This window comes from Lagenorhynchus albirostris, chromosome 7 (genome assembly GCF_949774975.1).
Source record: "Lagenorhynchus albirostris chromosome 7, mLagAlb1.1, whole genome shotgun sequence".
Taxonomy (NCBI): domain Eukaryota; kingdom Metazoa; phylum Chordata; class Mammalia; order Artiodactyla; family Delphinidae; genus Lagenorhynchus; species Lagenorhynchus albirostris.
The window spans coordinates 14211131-14230398 of record NC_083101.1 but is presented as its reverse complement, the minus strand read 5'-3'; the positions used below and the strand labels follow the sequence as shown (position 1 = coordinate 14230398).

Sequence of the window (19268 nt, the reverse complement as noted above, 5' to 3'; positions counted from 1 at the left end):
ACCCGTATTTTGATGTCTGGTCAAGGTTTTGTCTATGTGCGTGTGTTCGGCAATCATTTATTCCATTCTCCAGTTCTTTTTTTTTTTAATTCAGCAACCTAGGTTAACAACTTCTTACATGTTTTACGTGATAAAAGCCACTATGTTGTTGCTTTTCTCCCCCATGTATCCCTCAACCTAATAGAGCTGACAACGTGAAAACAACATACCTGTTCCAGGATCCCACCAAGGACGTATAGTTTTGTCATTCCTCCAGATTGGGGGGTTCTTAACCTGAGGGCCACTGAACAGGTCGGTCCCTGGGAGTCCATGGAAATTTGTTCATGTGTACATTTTGGGGGGTAGAGCGCTCTCAGCGTAAATCAGGAGTTCAAGGAAAGTCAGGACACCAAAGGGTACAAACTGTTTCTCTTCTTATAAGCTTAGTAACAGAACTACTATTTACCAAGGCCAAGGCATTTTCACATAAAACATCTCTAACCCTTAAAACTGCCTACACAGTAAGTATTATTAGTCCTGTGTTTACAGAGAAGAACCTAGGGCTTGTAGAGACTGAAAGATTTTCACAAAGCTTTATAACAAGAAAGTTCTGGTGCTGAAAATCAAACCCAAGTCAGTTTGACCTCACATTCTGTACTCTTCCCACTCAGCTGCACTACTGGTAAAACCAAAGAAAGTATAAAACCACCCTGCGACACGGGCTTCCACTGGTCAATAGTCCACTCCCCGGAGCTAATTTTATAGTTTCTCAAGGACTCGGGATGGATGGAATAAACCAGCTAATGAACGAGGCAGGAACAAGGATCTTGGACCTCACATGAAGAGCACTCGGAGAAGGCTTGAAGTCAAAGGACCAGTGCAGGGAGGGGGAAATGTGTGCCAAGGTGGCCTTGAGGAGGAGTGGCTGCCATGGCAACACAGAGACAGCTGATGGGCTCATGGGCTCGGCACCAGCAGAGTCATAATAAATGTTTAGGGGAGGTATGGAAACGGCATGTCTCGCCTGAGCAAAACAATCAGAAATGAAAATTGATAAACTTGGGTGGTTTCCCCAAACCTCCTTCAATATTTCTGGGCTGTGAAGACAGGCAGACCTAGCCTTGAATCCTGGCTCTACTGCTAACTAGCTGTGCGGCCAGAGATAGATAACTTAAATCTTTGTTTCCTTTCCAGTAAATGGAGATACTAATATAGATTCCTAGCATTCTTGGAGGGTTAATTGAGAGATGGGTGCCCGGCACAGAAGCAGGTGCCCAGGAGACAATACTGTGTCACCTCCGCCTCTCCCTACAGCCCCCAACCCCCGCTCCAGAACGATCTCTCTTCCCACGCTTCCTCGCCTGGGCACAGCATTGCCATCCAAGGTTCAGCTCTTCCCCCTGCCTCTCACACACACCTCCTCATCCAACAGGAGACCCAGGCCTGAAGGTCCAGCGCATCCTCCACACAGAGCCCGTGAGAGATGAAGAGTGAGATTCTGCTGCTCCTACATGGCCATGAGTGCCCAAGTCCTGCCCTGCCATCCACTCCTACTGCCCTCCCCACACCCCCAGAGTTCTCAGAGGCACTGAACATAGGAAACAATCGCAGAACTGAGAAGCAAAGTACAAGTCTGGACAATCTCATAACCACAGTAGAGCTTTCTAATAAAATTGAGGGCTGTTTATTTTTTTTCGGGGGGGGCGGGCAGGGGTGGGGGGAACAGGGAGGGGATATGCAGCTTAAGGGAGCCATCCGAGTCCTCTTACTCAAGTAGAGGCAGAAGTGGAAAAAGAAGACGACTGAGGAAATGAGGACGTCAGCCAGCCCAGCAAGGGCCAAGCCTGGCTAGGTCTGCAGCAGGAAAGCGGAAGAATCCAGAAGCTGTGTTCTTAAGGTACAGTAACCCAGGAGCAAGGACGGCCCAGTGAATATCCTGGACTCTGATTAACCAGATCAGCCCCTCCTCCTCCCTGGAGGAGGCATTAGAAGGCAGGATGGGCGAAGCTGAAGCACTGGGGGCAGAGAGAGAAGCACCCCCTCCCTCCCTCCAGCCCACCGCACTGCCTTCTTCAGCACGTGGCTCCCATCTGGTCAACGGCAACCGCTGTTTAAGTGCTCTCCTGACTGCGTTCACCCACCAAACCACATGCATTCCTTTGATCATTACCTCTCTGCCCAGAACCCTTCAGGGACTCTGAGTTAACTGCAGGACGAAGTCTCCTAACAAGTGGTCACTCTGGGCTCCCTCCGGTGGGCTCCCTCCAGCAGCTCCAGCTTACCTTCCATCTAGCCTTATCTCACCCAACTGCTCCACCAGCACTCCAGGCCCCCGCCTGCCTCCAGCCCGTCCCCTCCATCTGGAAACAAAATAGTAAAATCTCCCCAATTCTGCCTGGAGACAGCACGCTTATCTTACAAGGGCCAATCCAAGGGCCACCCCTTCGAACAAAGCCCTCCCTGATTGCTCTGGCCCTCAGCAATCATCCTCCCAAAATGTTACCCACCACTTCATTCTATAAACCTCTACAGCACTTCGGAGAGTGCTGGGCACTTTACCTCCATCACACCTCATCCACCTCTCACAGCAGCCCTACAGAGTAGAGGTTCTGATTACACCCATTGTACCAATCAGGAAACTGCAGTTCAGAGAGCTCAAGCAACTTAACCAAAGTAAAAAGTGGTGGAATCAGGATTTAAAACCAGGTCTATCTGTGTTCTTTTTACTAAACTAGTGGTTTTTCAAACCGAACTTGCGAAGCCCTCGGATTAGCAATGCCCAAGCCTGGCCGGCTCTCAGCATCATCTAACTACATGTTCCCGGGCCTTCCTCCAGAAACTGAGTCGGTTGGCTGGGGAAAAGCATGGAAATTTATATTTGGTTTTAATGCAGGAATCTGCAGAGCTCCCTTACGTACATTTGTTTACTTGCTTCTGAACAAAGAGACAAGGGGAAAAAGTTTGAAGACCCCTATCCTACACCAGACCACCATCCTGCTTTAAAGTGAGAATGGCCCCAGCGAGTCTGCATGATGCCATGAACTGAGCTGCCTCAATTTCCACCCAAATGGGCCATATTCCTTGAAGACTCCCAGGCACACTCTGGGCCAACACTGAGCTGAGCGTTGCCTTTGCATATCAGAGCTCTCTCAGGGCAGTTTTTTTTTTTCTTTTTAAGTGGGCTGTATGAAAAATAAAATATCCCTGTAATCTTAGAATCACGTTAGAAATGAAAAGCCAGGCCCTCACACTTCCTTCTCCAGGCAGCTGGTTTGTTTTATCTCTAGCCAGATGGAGAAAGAGAAGGTTCTCATCCATCAAATTTCCATCTTATCAGGTTTCACTGTGAGAAAGCTTGTCAAAGTGCTCAGTGGTTACCTTTAAATATACAAAGGAAACGTCTCCAAAATCTTAATGAGGTACAGGAACTCAGTGATGTAAGAATCTCCAGAATTAGTAGGAGATACTGGCGTTCCAGCCACGCTCTAAGGAGCTGCGTGGCTGCTGGGGGCTGAGGCAGGAGCGGGGCGAGGTGGGGAGAGAGGGGCTCCCAGGCCTGCTACCTCACCCCACCCCACCCTGAGCAGCTCCACTTTTCTATGTTTTCTCTCCAGAAGAGTTCATTTGAACAACGAATTCATATGCTCAAAAAATAAATAAACAGAAACCACTGAAATGAGACAGTCCTTGCCAAAGAGACCAACAAACATGCGTGGTACTGGCTGCGAGCAGTGCAGTTCTGAGTAGGGAGCTCCGTGTAGGCTCCACCAGGAAGCTGGGGAAGAACGAACGGACAAAGGTGCTGAAGCGCAAGCTGTGCGGGGGCCGAGGCCCAGCTGTCAGGCGCCAGGCGAGGCACCACACGTCTCCAAAACCCCACCTGCCCTCTCCTCCAGCCCCCTCCCCGCTCCCCCTGTGCCAGGCTCATTCATGCCCCAGCCTTTGCACTGGCCTTCCCTCTATCAGGAATGCATTTCCACCTCCTGTCCCCCTCACCCCCAGGCAAACTGCTACTTAGCCTTCAGGTCTCAGCTCAAACCCACCTCTTCTGTGAAGCCTCCCTCCCCCTCCCCGGCACCTCTCTCAGCACAGCTGCATTCTCTGTGCTCCCAAAGCACTTGGGCCATCCCTCTATCAGCCCTCGTCATGCTATACTTTAGTCAGCTCTTGTCTGCGTTTCTTTTATATTTCTCTACTAGATTCCTTCAGAGACTGTGTCTGACTTGATTCAGTCCTGTACTCTCAGTGCCCAGGACAGAGCCTAGCACAGAAATGATGAAGGAAGAACCAGAGATAAGGGAAAGCCTCTCTGTTTGCACCCCAGACACGATAGCAATTCCCTGTGAAAAGTGATGGGAACAGCCTTCTAAACCAGCTTCCCCAGCAGGCCCACACAGGAGCCACTCACACCCAGGGCCTGTCACTCAAAAAGGGTTCTGACGCCCTTCCTAGAGGGATTAATCAGTTGAAAAGGAACAGACGAGCACTTTCTTCAGAGGAGAGGTGAGTGCTGATCAACGAAGAAATTTACAGCTTTGTTGCCTGGACTGGTGAAAAGGCAGAACACAGTTACGAGTCAGCAGTGCCTGTCAGAGAGTCTAGCGGGCTGGGCTGTGTCACCCCAAGTCTTGAGACACACCATTAAAAGCAGGAAAAGAGGAAGGAAAAGAAGGAATCTAATGTAATAAGCATCGCCCTCTGTGAGCCAGGAACCACAGTAGCCATTTACTCCTGCATTAAATTTTATTATCCATTTGTTTAATCCTAAATTAGATATCATTAACCCCATTTTAGGGGAGTAAACATTAGTTTAGAAAAATTAAGTAACTGGCTTGGAAGCTCAGAGTTAAGCACCTGCTGACGCTGAGATTCCAACCTAAGTCCGGCACTGTTTTCCCCTGTCCCAAATATACCCACTAAATCGCTAAGTTTCTAGCACCCAAGGCAGTGACGTCATCACCATCAACAAAACAGCTAATATTTACTGATCATTTATGATGCACCAGATATAACGCTAAGTGCTATACCTTATCTCATAGAATCCTCACAACTGATATCTGTTTTTCTGACAAGAAATGGACACCACAGTCTGCAGAGGCAAAGTAGCTGGTTCCCAGCCCCACAGCCAGCACGCGATGGAACCAGGATTCAAATCTGGTCTGACTCCCAAGTCTCTGCATTGTGCCTCTCTTATGAGAAACTGGAATTTGCAAAGACAAAACTTCTCCCACACAGGTCATATAAACTGCCCATTCTACAAGGATACCGACTCAAAATCTTTACACCTGACCTTAAGAAAAAGGGCGGGGGGAGCTCTGACCCTTGGTAAAAATCACACTACCTCAGGTCTGTGGTCTTAGCCCTAAACCAACTAGCCTACAGCCTACAGACACTGTCTCCAAATGCCAGGTTTTGATGACGGTTCACCAAAAGATGTCCTGAATGCTCTCGCAACCTCATCTGGAGCTATCCGTCAATAAACACACGTGAGAACCGGAGGGGTTCAGGCTGAGCCACCCTGAAATTAAACCCGCTCCTGTCAAAGCACACAGGATTAGCCAGCTGGGTGACGGGTACAACTTTAATTAGATCTTTGGGCTGTAGCCAGCAAATGCATCCCCACAGAGCGAAGGGCCCAGGTACTGAAGCACACACTTGTCAGAGTAGTGGGTGACAGGTCTCGTAACAGATGAGAGCGTTATGAGACAGTCTGGGGAACAGGCTAAACCAATGTCTAATAAACGGTGCTTATAAAGGAGAAGAAAAAGACTATGACTTGTTCCTCTCCTGCCTGCACCCACCCCGAGCAGCGCACAGAACGCCTGAACACACACACACACACACACACACACACACACACACACACACACACACACACACACACGTGCCTTGAGTCTCTGGAGCCAAACAAGGGATGTGAGGGCAAGGATGTGAGAATCCAAGCAGCATTCCTGTTAGACCACAGAAGCTGGGACACTTTAAACATCACAGTTAGGACACCGACTTGGGAATAGTGGGGGGTTTTGTTTGTTTTTTGCAAAGGCCTCCTCAATTTCTTTGAAGGGATGTGGGTCCCTCTGGTGGCAAGGAGGTATAACACAATGAAGGGAATCTACCCGTGAGATCCTCACTTTTTGACCTTCCTTTTCGTAAAAGACTCCGAGGTAGAGGCCAAAGCTTGGATTCACTCGAGCCTACCGACAGTGCCTGCACCACTGCAAGTGCTCAATAAATGTCCCCTGGATAAACAAATGAGCAAACTGCAAATTACCACACGTGCTGAGCTGCCTGGCACTACTAGGTCACTGCAATCACAGGCAATTAAAACAAACAAACAATGAGCTGACTCTCACAGCCAAACGTCTCAGTGTTCACGCACCATCAGACACAGTGAATCCAGATGCCTCGGATCCAAGCTGCATTTTCAGACAGGCATTGTCTCCCTCCAAAATGCTCAAGAGCAGGCACAATGAGACGGCAATACATGTTTCTGGCATGAGCAAAGGATGGTTTGATCACATCCAAGAGAGGCTGGCTTGCCATCAGAAAGAATTCAGGCAATGCTACAAAAGCCCATACTGCTTGACAGGGGACCACTGCAAAGGCTTTGAGTTGGGGATCATCTCTCAACAGGGCTGCAGTATTTCCCACTTATTTTGAAATTCTTGTCCAAGAAACGAAAATAATGGGAAACAGCTAGAGATTCCTAGGGACTGAAAACCTTAATACTTACAAGCTTAACAGACTTGGGTGACATTGATCTGGCCCTGTGCAAAACTGCTTCTACTGAATGGGGTATTGTCGAAGAGTCTGTATACTGCTCAGAGAACTCTTTATAAAAACCCACCAGAGGAAATAGTTCCCTCAGGCCTCAGTGCCAGCAAAAGCTGTCCCTTTACCTTAACGTGTTCTTATAGACACCAGAGACCTTGTAACTGAATTTCCCTTTTTACTTTCGCTGCCAGGAGCCCCAGCTGGATTTTAAGTCCCTCTTCAGCACTGTGGCGGCTCTCACAAGCGGCACTTCTCCTTACTCATCTGCCTCCATTTCACTGGTCACCCTTACTGTTCCGTGACCCTAATGCCTTTAATCTCATTTAATTTTATGACTTTACATAAACCTCTGAAAATGCTTTTGAAACACAGAAAGAAAGAAATTACAAGTCTGAAAGCTTCAAATAACCAAAATACTTCAAGTTGGGTGGTCTTGAAAACGGATTATTGTAGTCCGCTGAAAAGCTGAAATTGTATCAATCTTCCTTTTTGCTAAAAGCACAGTATTCTTAACATAAATATTGTTTGGCACAGCCTCAGCATGGTATCTTAGGTGAAGTCCTGAAATTAAGAGTCCACAGACTTGGATCCATGTCACATATTTATCACTTTCTATGTGACCATGATCAAGCCATTTAAATTCTGAGGCTCCGGGGCTCCCCTGGTGGCGCAGTGGTTGAGAGTCCGCCTAACGATGCAGGGAACACGGGTTCGTGCCCCGGTCCGGGAAGATCCCACATGCCGCGGAGCGGCTGGGCCCGTGAGCCATGGCCGCTGAGCCTGCGCGTCCGGAGCCTGTGCTCCGCAACGGGAGAGGCCACAACAGTGAGAGGCCCACGTACCACAAAAAAAAAAAAAAAAAAAATTCAAGAATCCACCTGCCAGTGCCGGGGACCTGGGTTCGAGCCCTGGTCAGGGAAGATTCCACATGTCGCAGAGCAACTAAGCCTATGTACCACAACTACTAAGCCTGCGCTCGAGAGCCCGCGAGCCACAACTACTGAGCCCACGTGCTGCAACTACTGAAACCTGCGTGCCTAGAGCCCGTGCTCCACAAGAGAAGCCGCCGCAATGAGAGGCCTGTTCACCTCAATGCAGAGTAGCCCTGGCTCACCGCAACTAGAGAAAGCTTGCGCACAGCAACAAAGACCCAACACAGCAAAAAATAAATAAATAAATTTATTAAAGAAAAACAAAAATTCTGAGGCTCTGATTAATCTATAAAATGGGAAAAAACCTTTTGTATGCCCAATCACAGGGCTGTGAGCACCAAGGGAAAGACAGGCAGTCCTTGTATTAACTGTAAAGTGCACTGGAGAAGAATACGCCTAAGAAATCGTATCTGCTTCATTTCTATCACTCTGTAACAGCAGTTTTCATTAACAGAGGGTGTTGAGGATTGAGCTGAATGTGGACTGAGAAAAAGACCAGTGTTTGGAACACATTTTCTTCCCGGTGTTTTTCAGCTCTACCTGTGGGATGCAGTGAGGTTCGAGTAAATGCTGAGTACTCACGAGTCCTGGAGGGGAGCTTACTATGCACCCAGACAGCCCAGAAGCCACACCTGAGCGGCTCCGTTACAGAGGAGCAGGTTCTTTTTCCCCTCTATCCCCCACCTCCCGGAGCCTGACACACGTCACGTACCTTTTCTCATCTTCTTGTCTCCGGGCTCTCTGCAGGCAACCCATTCTCCAGACCTCCATCAGACAAGTCTCTCTAAACTGCAAATCTAACAATCCTCTGCTCAACTCCCCCTCGACAGCGGCCCCACTGCCTGCAGGTCAAGTCCACACTCCCAAACTCTGTATCCAAGGCCCTCTACAATTCAGCCTCTCTCTAGGTTAAAGCCACCCTTCACTACAGCCCCAAACTCTTCTTCCCCCAAACACCACACTCTCTCACATCTGTGTACCTTCACCTCCTATACGAAACCCTCGTCTCCCTCGCCTAGCTGGTAACCTTCAACTCAAACTTCAGAACCAGTTCGAAAGTTACTTTCCCGGGGAGCCTTCTCCAATCCTGCTCTGTGCTCCCGTGGTTACTCTGTTCCTATCTCCGTCCCGGAACTGTCCCCAGGCAGAGCTGAGGGCCTGCACAAAGCGTTCAATGTGGCTGAATGCATGAATGGGAGTCCTTTCCATTGCCAAGCCAGACACAGGGGCCACCAAAAGGCCTGGGGTTTTGTTTGTTTCAATCCAAAAGCAACAGCAATAGCAACTGGTGAGTGGGAGGCTCTAGTTAATTAAAGAGCCTAGTTAACAGAACCAGCTGATAAGCCATGCAAGGCTGGTGGGTTACACTCTACCTCTGCATGCGTCCTAGCACCATAAGGCAAAGTCATCCCCAGCAGGGTTCCCCAGACGCTGAACAGGCCAGTGCCCCCAAGATCGGGTGCAAAGCATGCTCACGAGATGGACACAGTCAAATTCTTAGGATGAAACCAGAAGTTAAGCAGAGGTACTGTTGTGATGCGATACATGCTCAAAAAGAAAGAAAGCACGGCCAGATCCTCTTGTCAGAAACGTGCATGACTCGATGTAGAAAAGCAGCCGTGACGAGACACTAGGAAGCCCTGAGTCACAGGCAGGCTCACCTGATGTGAGCATCCAGAGGCACAGCTGCTTTTTGGTGCCCACGGCCCCGAAACAAAGCCGTGCCTTCTCTGGATAACTGCTCACTCCCTCCAAACATGGGGTTCTAGGGGAAGCTGCCAGTGATGATACACGAGCTCACACACACACACACACTCACGCACGCACGCACAACCACACACACACTCACTTCTGACAAAGAATGAGCATGTGACCCAAGTTGGGCCTCTCGATACCTCACCTGTCTGGCCCTCCAGACCAGGGGACAACAGGGGTAGTGGGGTGTGAGAGTCCTCCTTCATCTCATTTACTAAACTGGGGAGCTGTGATCCCAGCAGGGCTGGCAATGCTGGGTCCAACCACTTGGAGCTGGAGTAAGAGGACGCAAGAAAGAGAAGCCAGGGCTTCCCTGGTGGCGCAGTGGTTGAGAGTCCGCCTGCTGATGCAGGGGACACGGGTTCGTGCCCCGGTCCGGGAAGATCCCACATGCCGCGGAGCGGCTGGGCCCGTGAGCCATGGCCGCTGAGCCTGCGCGTCCGGAGCCTGTGCTCCGCAACGGGAGAGGCCACAACAGTGAGAGGCCCGCATACCACAAAAAAAAAAAAAAAAGAAAAAAAGAAAGAGAAGCCAGCTCTCAGAGAGACACGGACTCGGTCCCGGCAGAGTTCCTGTCACCCCTGTCCTTCCAGCCATTTAGTTACCCAAGGCAATGCATTCCCCTTTCTGCCTAAGTTACTTAAACCTGGGTTTCCATCCCCAACAACAAAAAAGAACTCCCACCCGTAGTATACTTCACTCTAGTCTCTCCCTCTCACTGTCACATGTCCCTTCCATTCCTTGCCAAGCATTCCTTGCTTCCTTATGAAGGCGTATGCATGTTACTTAGGAATAAATCTTATCAACAGCAGTCCAAAATTCTTTTAGAAGCACTAGAGTTTTCATGAATAAGTGAATTATGGAACCAACATTGTCTGATAATAGAGGGATTGGTAAATACATTACAGCGTATCCACTTGATGTAATGTTATATAGCCATTTCAAGTGTAAGTTATAATGTAAAGAAACAATTACATATTTTATACACCTAGGGGTGTGTGTGTGTGTGTGTGTGTGTGTGTGTGTGTGTATCTCCCGAATCCAATTTCTATTGAATAAACATTTTTATATGATACAGGGGGATGGAGGGGACAAACTAAACTGAAAAAAAAAAATGTTATCCAACAGTGAACGATCTAAGAATTGGTATGAAAACTGACCTCTAGAGAAGGACCCTCTGGCCAGTCTTTTCTTTACCTCATCCACAGAGGCACACGACTCAGACCTCACACTGCTCACTCAACTTAAGTGTCATCTCCGCTAGAAGGCTTCCCTGACTACTCTGTCCCACGAGGATCTTTCGCACTGACTACGTAAGCTGCATGAATTAGCTCTGGGTTTTACACTGCTTTGCATTTTGTCATGTATAACATTTTCACCTCCCTTAAGGAAAAAATAAAACATTCAGGGCTCATGCCATGTATTTCCATCAGCATCTCAACTAGATACATTTGGTTTTCAGTAACACTGAATAAATATCAGGTCTTTTAATAACATGCAATAAACTGGTATACACCAATACTGCTGGTTGCATCATAAACTGGGTGAGCCCTTTGGACAAATAATTTGGCAGCATGATTAACTAGTATAATCCTCAGAATCTATCCTTGGGATTTCAAGAAAAAAAAAAAAAAATGCCTTTATGCCCAAAGATGTTCATTGTGGCATTACTTAAACAGCCAAAACGTCCAAGAGAGCAGGAAATTTTTATTAAGTAAATCACGTGAAATCTATTCAATGACGCGTATGCATCATTCAGCATGACTGCTCCGGAGCCTACACAACACGCGGAGATGGCCGTGAGAGAGAAAGTGATCAAAGAACACACAACAGCATTTAGCCTCTGATTGGACTGGGGCCCCAAATGCACCAGCACTAAAGGGTGATACTGAAAAACAGAGTTACTTTATGAGGGTGGTGGAATTATAGGCTACATTTTCTTATTTTCCTAAGTTTCCATTATTTCTCTCTTGATGTTCATTAAAATTTCTGTTAAAATAGACAAACATTTATATTTCAATCCTCTTGTCAGTGCCAGCCTTAGGATTTCAAACTATGGTCCTGACGTCCCGTCCCTGCCAACAGCAGCCACCAGAGAACTAACCTCTGGTACCTGCGGGCTCTCCTTCAAGCTCTCTACTCCAATGACTCTGCCTGCCCCAGGCGCCCGTGCAGGGAATTCGTTTAACCTGAGTGTCAACAATCACTCAGACTCAGTCCCTGTGCTACCCGACTGCACCGAGGCTGTGGATCTGGACGTGACTCTCAGGATGCGGAATACTTACATTTAAACCTAACAGAAACTGTAAAAGATCAACTTTTTTGTCTACCAAATTCAGAGAGAATTTCTTAAATACTAACATCCAATGCTAAATAGAGTAGTCTTAAAAAAAGATCACTCTCACCTAGGGAAACGTGGTATAATCTTTCTGGAGAACAATTTGGGTGTATCTATAAAATAGTCTTTAAAATATTCATACTCTTTGACCCAGTAATTATACCTCTATCAGGAAATAATCAGTGGATAAATATTTATGTACAAGGATGTTTGCTGCAGCATTTGTTATAAGGCAAATATATATATAATGAACTAAACATCCTACAGTAAGGACTAGTTAAATAAACTGTAGCACATTCAAGTGATGAACCATTATGTTCACACACAAAAAAACACGTTTTTGAAGAACACTCATGACGGCCCCACACCAAAGGGAGAACATTGAATAAAAAAAAAAAAAAAGAAACAATACAAAAATGCATTTTCAGCTTGACACCAATAATGTGCACCAATAATGTGCACGTGTGTGTGTGTGTGTGTGCATGTGTGTGACAGAAAGAGAGAGAGAGAGAGAATAAAAGGACTAGAACATCAAATAGCTAAGACTGGTCATTTCTAGGTGATGAGATGGTGAGTGAAATATTTTATATTCTTCCGGTTTTTCTAAGCTTTCGGCGATGAATATCTGTCTCCCTAAAACAGCCAAAGAGCCCCGGCCAGCGCAAGCGCCCTGCCCACTACCTCGAGGGCCGAGCGGCACTCACGTGGGTGATGCGGTCTCCCTTGCTCCTCTCTTGGTGGGCTGCCTCCAGCTCCTTCTCCAGTCTCTCCCTCTCCTGCTGCAGGTCGCTCAGCTCCCGGCTGACTCTCTTAATGCTCCTACGCAGTCTGTGGTTCTCTGTGCTCTTGGTGAGGTTTTCTGAGCGCAGCTCAGCCAAAAGGGCTGCCTTTTCTAACAGAGCAGCCTCGTAATCTTCAGACCCCTAGAAGAAGAGGAGGGGAAGGGGAGTTGGGCTGATTTTCACAGCTCAGGAAACAAACCAAGAAATCAGTGCTCCTTGTTCACCAGTTTTGTTTTTCTTTTTTTGGTCGGGGGTGGGGGGAGGTGGGGTGGAGGGAGGTGGAGATTAACATAACATTCAGGACCCACAGCACAAATAATATGAAAGTTTTGAAATAACACAGGGTAGTGTTTATGTTACAACGTTGATGTTAAGGGGGAAAAGGCTACAATTATTGTGTAAAAACTTTTTTTTTTAAAGATGAGAAAGAAAAGCACAAAATGTTAGTAGTAACTGTATTTAGTAGGGTGGGAATACAGATGATTTTTTTCCTTTACTTCTCTGCATTTTCAAATGTTGTAAGGTTAGTGAGCATGTTATTTCTGTAATAGTTTAAAAAAACAATTTAAGTTATTTTTAAAAGATAGAAAATAAAGAATTTTATTTGAAAAGCAGAGATGGATTCAAGCACTGGCAATGTTCATCTCTGTTAGAGATAAACCCACAGTCATCTAGAGAAAAAGGAAGGTCAACCTAGTAATCGATAGCCACCTCAAGAGGCTACAAGTTCAGCAGAGTCGGAGGTCTACGCGTGTCAAGAACATGTTTATTTCATTAATACAGTTTATTAGAGAAAATACATATGTGATTATCGTGCATATGAAAAAATGTCGTAACTCACCACTAATCAAAAAGAGCGAATTAAAACAAGCTTTCACTTAACAAGTGAGATTGTTTTAATGAGAATATCCAGTGCTGGCAAACTTATTGGGAAATGGCACAATTAACATTCACGTTTCAAGAACTGACCAAGCATCTAGAAGCCAAGAAATATGCTGGCAGGAATGTACATTGACAGAACTCCCCGTGGACAGATTATGTACATCAAGTATGTGTGTATTATATAAAGATGTTCACAATCATCCCAATAATTCCATTCCTAGGATTCAATCTCGGAGAAGAATCCAAAATATAAGGGGGAAAAGCCTTATATACAAAGTCATTGGGGCTTCCCTGGTGGCGCAGTGGTTGGGAATCCATCTGCCAGTGCAGGGGACGTGGGTTCGAGCCCTGGTCCGGGAGGATCCCACATGCCGCGGTACGGCTAGGCCCGTGTGCCACAACTACTGAGCCTGCGAGCCACAATTGCTGAAGCCCCTGTGCCCGGCACCCATGCTCCACAGCGGGAGAGGTCACCGCAGTGAGAAGCCTGCGCACCGCAGCAGGGAGTAGCCCCCGCTCGCCGCAACTAGAGAAAAGCCCACGTGCAGCAATGAAGACCCCAAAACAGCCAATAAATAAATAAATAATAAATTCTTTTTTTAAAAAAAAAAAGTCATTCATCAAAGAACTACTTAAAACAGTGAAAAATAAGAAACAACCTAAATGTGCAAGAATATGAAAGCGAATAAAGTAAGACAAAGCCACACAATAAAACCTTAAAACTACATTTACAAAAAGTTGATAATATGTGAATATTTCTAAGTCACTATGTTACATTAAAAAAAAAAAAATCCCTGGTGGCTCAGTGGTTAAGAATCCACCTGCCAATGCAGGGGACACAGGTTCAATCCCTGGTCCGGGAAGATACCACACGCCGCAGAGCAACTAAGCCCGTGCTCCACAACTACTGAGCCTGCGCTCTAGAGCCCACGAGCCACAACTACTGAAGCCCGAGCACCTAGAGCCCGTACTCCACAAGAGAAGCCACCACATTGAGAAGCCCATGCACCGCAACGAAGAGTAGCCCCCTCACCGCAACTAGAGAAAGCCCGCGCACAGCAACGAAGACCCAACGCAGCCAAAAATAAATAAATTTTAAAAAAATCAAATTGTAAACGATCTAAAAAATAAAATCTATGCATAGGAGAAAGCCTAGAAGGAAAAACAACAAGGCGTTAATAGTGGTTGGGGGACTTCCTGATTTCCCTTTTTTCCCTTCTTGCCAGTCTTCTGAAAAAATTTTTGAAACATATATAATACTTATACTCAGAAGAAAATTAACTTTTTACAAAATCTGTCTTTTGAATTAGATTGAGGACAAGATTAAAAATTTTAAAGCAAGGGACACTTGAGCTGTCAAGGTCGCAGCTCAGACTGTGGAGTAAAGGGACTGGCCCCAGCTTCCGGGCCCTCCCAAGAAATCCATCTCTGCTTCTGTGGACAGTGAAGTCCTAGCTGTTCAGCAGAGGTGGGCTACAACCACGGTCACTCCGGAGGCAGAGGGGTTCCGCTGTTCCTGGGCCCCTACAACCCAGCCATCTGGTCCAATGCTTCCCCAACTATTGTCTAGGACACAGCAACAGAGGCTGAGGGAGAAAGCCATTCAACTTCCAAAGTAGGTTTTATGAGAAGCTTCTGTTTTAGTTTCCTTTAAAATTAAAATAAAGAAATGGGAAACCTAGGTCACGGGCCCACCCAAAAAATGTATCTGGGGCAGTGCTTATTTAAATAAACTCAAAAAGAGAAAAGAAGATAAACAATGATTTGGGAAAACGCTCACCTTGAACAATTTTCGTAGTTACCTTTTATTAAGCACTGATTATGTATGCGGGGTTAAACCAGGCACTTTTACACGTATTGTATCTCAGTCTCTCACAGGACCCTACAAAGTACACATTATTATCCCTATTTAAGTAACTGAGGCTCAAAACTGTTAAATGACTAGCCTGTCATCAGACCGTAAGTGATTAAATCCGGGATTCAAACGACTCCAGAGCCTGTGTTCTTCCCAGAGCACTATTCTGTCTTGCCCATTCCTGGGCAGATTCCAGTTAACACCAATAAACTACAAAAAATTAAAACAAGCAGACTGAATTCAAGGGGAGAACACCAGTTAGGAGCTTGTTAAACAAAGGATAGCAATGGTTGATACTAAAATAATAGATGTTATCAAGCGATCAAAGTTCTGTGGGATTATCATGTAAATAACGATAACAAAGCCTCTAGAAAAATCTGAGCTCGAAGAATTCAAATTCATACATTCGATTCACTTCATAAAAATACTTCCCATGTTAATTTTCCCTGAGATGGCCCTCTGGAAAACTTCTTTGGAGAATTTTTTTTACCTTTTCCTGCAAGACACCCTGACTTTCAGATTCTATAACACCAGTCAGGTGCTTATAAATCAGGTGGCAAATACCTGACCCAGTTAGACATGGTCAGAAACTAAAGCACCCCCTACCCACCCCCCTAAAAAAGAAACTAAAGCCCAAATAATATGAAACAAATTGTTCTTCCCCACAGTACAGAAACATGATGAGTCCAATAAAGAAAGAGTCAGAAGGCCCAGAGTTCAAAGACCAGTTCTAGCTGTGTGACTTGGGAGAAGTTAACTTCTCTGAAGTTCTGTTTCCGCATGCGTGAGAATGATCTCTATTTCACAGGGTTGTTGTGAAGGTAAAATTTGACACATAAAGTCCCATTTCAGCAGGTGCAGGATAAGTAAATCTAGGTTCCCTTTTCCATCACTTACTCTATTATCTTTCATTCCCAATCAAGAGATAATATGGAGAGTTTCCTCAAACTAAAAGCTACGTGTATAACACCATTAACTGAGAAGCTGAAAATAGACCAAAGTAAAAACTACTATATTGTCATGCCAGAACTACATCACCCAACTTAAGGATGAGTTAACATTTACTGAGTTACCACCTGTGCCCAGATACATGTTCTTATTTAATCCTTGTAAGGATTATGTGACATAAATGTGACTACCCAGATTTTACAATGCGCAAGCAGGCTGGGAGAGTGCAAATATCTTGCCCAAGATGATACAAGTTAGTGAAGCAGAGTTAGGATTCAAATTCGTGTCCCACCCCAGGTTCTTCAGGGTAAAAATAATATGATACATACATATAATGGACTATATGCAGCTGTTTAAAAAGACTGTATAAAAAGCACACAACACACACACACACACACACACAAATGACTGCATGTCAAACTGCTGAAATCTGAGTAAGGCCAACAGATTGCACCAATATCCTGGTTGTGACACTGTCCTATGTCACATAAGATGCTAACTTTGGGAGAACGAGGTAAAGAGTACACAGAAGTCTACTGCATGTGAAACTACAATTATCTCAAAATATATTTTTTTAAAGATTGGTTAGATCTATATATACTGCCAGGGAAAAAATGTTAAAACAGAAGAGATTACATAACAAAATACATATTATAATGCTATTTAATTTTTCAAAGGTGATATATATATATATATGTACAAATACGCTTTGAAAAGAGTCAAGGTGCTAACAGTGAACATCTTTAGACGTGAGTTTACTGGTGACATTTATCAACCTCTTTCCACCATTTTAAATATTCTATGAGTTTCCTGCAACGTGCAATTTTACTTTTATAAAGCCGAGCAGGGAGGGGAGGAGACATAACCGCTACTTCCAATTTGAAAATACATTGTTTAAATGGCTTCAGAGGTAGCACAGCCAGGCCACACTGCAACCTTCGCAGAGTCACACCTGTGATGAGAATCTACCTCTCTGCACTGTGGTAACTGCTCCAAGAGTCGGAATACCACTTGTCACTGTCACGCTTGATGCCACCCCTGTGAGCTTTAGCTCTTATACTCATGCTGCAATTAGTTCAAATCATTTGACATCCCAAAAAGGGCCCAAAATGTGAAAGACAATGCATTTTCAAATGTCTGTGCAACATTCAAATTATACATACCTCGCAGTGAATTAGCCGATATAAGGGTCTGGTGTGTACTGACTCACACACATAATCAGAAAAATGGAAGGAGCAGAGACTTTGGAGTCAGACTTTGAGTTCAAGTACTGGCAACCTGTCAAACGGGCGAGCACTCTGCCTCCGTGGGTAAGGATTAAATGAGTGCTCTCTGAACAGCCAACGTGCCATGCAGAACCTGAGGAATTTCAACAGTGTCTGATCTCCATACCTTGCAAGATGAGAAACCCGGCCAACACTGTAAACTACAAGACCTCAAAGATCACTTTTAGACGAGGACTGAGCGTTATGAAATTAATCAATGGATGTAATAAGTCTGGGTAACACGTAAACGTGTAAGACTCTTTTCCTTCCTTCAAGGCCCAACAAGTAAAATATCACAAGACGTAAGGATGTCTGGTCTCTGCTTACCAATTGCCAACATACACTTTTTCTTCTCAAGGAATTGGTTTTGCTAAGAATTCAGCTTTTAAGCCTTGTTATTTTCTAAGCAAGGGAAAAAAACTCAGTGTAAAGTGTAATCTCAGCTCCATTTCATCAACCACTGTCAAAATGGTGGGAAGGTAAGTCTGTGAGTCCAAAGACAGAGATTTGTCTCTGCTTCTAGTGCACCCGGACTTAAACCAAATTACTTCAATTACTCTTACTGTGAACCAAAGCTCTGAAAAGATAAGGCATGGGATATGAATCTGAAGAACCAAACAGTCCTAAATTAGATTTAACTCCTAACTTCTACTTTATAACCAAAAACAACATGGGAGGAAGAAGTGGGAGGGTGGAGCTTTAAGGCAGTATGGGCTTAATCCCATGATGGAGCATTACTGATTCATTAGTTATTAGTAACAGGTATACACTGTAGAGGGAAACTAGAAACATGGGAAGAAAATGTTAATTCAAAACACTGAACTTGGGCTTCCCTGGTGGCGCAGTGGTTGAGAGTCTGCCTGCCGATGCAGGGGACACAGGTTCGTGCCCGGTCCAGGAAGATCCCACATGCCGTGGAGCGGCTGGGCCCGTGAGCCATGGACGCTGAGCCTGCGCGTCTGGAGCCTGTGCTCCGCAACGGGAGAGGCCACAACAGTGAGAGGCCCACGTACCACAAAAAAAAAAAAAAAAAACCAAAAAAAAACACTGAACTAAAATTAGCAAGAGGGAAGATTGAGGGGATGACCGCAGGAGCCCTTGCTGTGCAACGCTGGAGGGAAAACAAAAGGCGGGTCAAATAACCAAAGCCTGGAACAGAAAGCTGGCAGGGAGCAGGCAAGCCAGGTGAGGAGACGTAGTGGGTGAAGGGAAAAGCACAGGCTTGGGAGCGAGACTGATTCAGGGGTCAAATCCTAGCTCTTTCACTTACCGCTTCTGTGACCCTGAGCAAGCTACTTGAATCTCTGAACCTGGATTTCCTCAGCAGTAAACAAGGATATTAACAGTGCCTACTTCGTGGCGCTGCTGTACAGATTTATTGAGCTAATCCACGGAGAACACCTGGCACAGGGCTTGACACATAGTACATGTTCAATATGGCAGCTTTTATTAGCAGCAATTACCACATTTAGACCCTGGTCCTGTCATTTGCAAAGCTGTGTGACCGTGAATAAGCTGTATACCCTCACTGAACTTCACAAACCCCTCAAATACAAGGGGGGTGAAAATTACCTTCCCCACAGGGTGGTGAAGATTAAATGAGATAATCCACACATCTCGCACGGTCTACTCCTGGCACAGCCTAAGCTCAGCACTCCTAACTGTGGGCGTAGTGGTCACCATCTTCACTGTCATATTGAGAAAGGGGCTGGAGAAGCACCCAAGCTGCAGAAGATACTCCTTTAATTAGACTGAGTG

At 45.7% G+C, this 19268-nt stretch overlaps 1 protein-coding gene across 3 annotated transcripts in view; it reads right to left on the bottom strand.

Moving 5' to 3' along the window:
- The window catches only part of CDK5RAP2 (CDK5 regulatory subunit associated protein 2), a 182320-nt gene that overhangs the window by 107968 nt on the left and 55084 nt on the right, over positions 1 to 19268 (bottom strand). For 2 of the 3 annotated variants that reach the window (XM_060154500.1, XM_060154498.1), the window contains one exon: positions 12483 to 12701. The exons of the other annotated variant lie outside the window; for it this stretch is intronic. In XM_060154500.1, coding sequence (XP_060010483.1) covers positions 12483 to 12701 — 219 coding nt within the window. The remainder of the gene's footprint in view (positions 1 to 12482; positions 12702 to 19268) is intronic. 3 annotated transcript variants of the gene reach the window in all.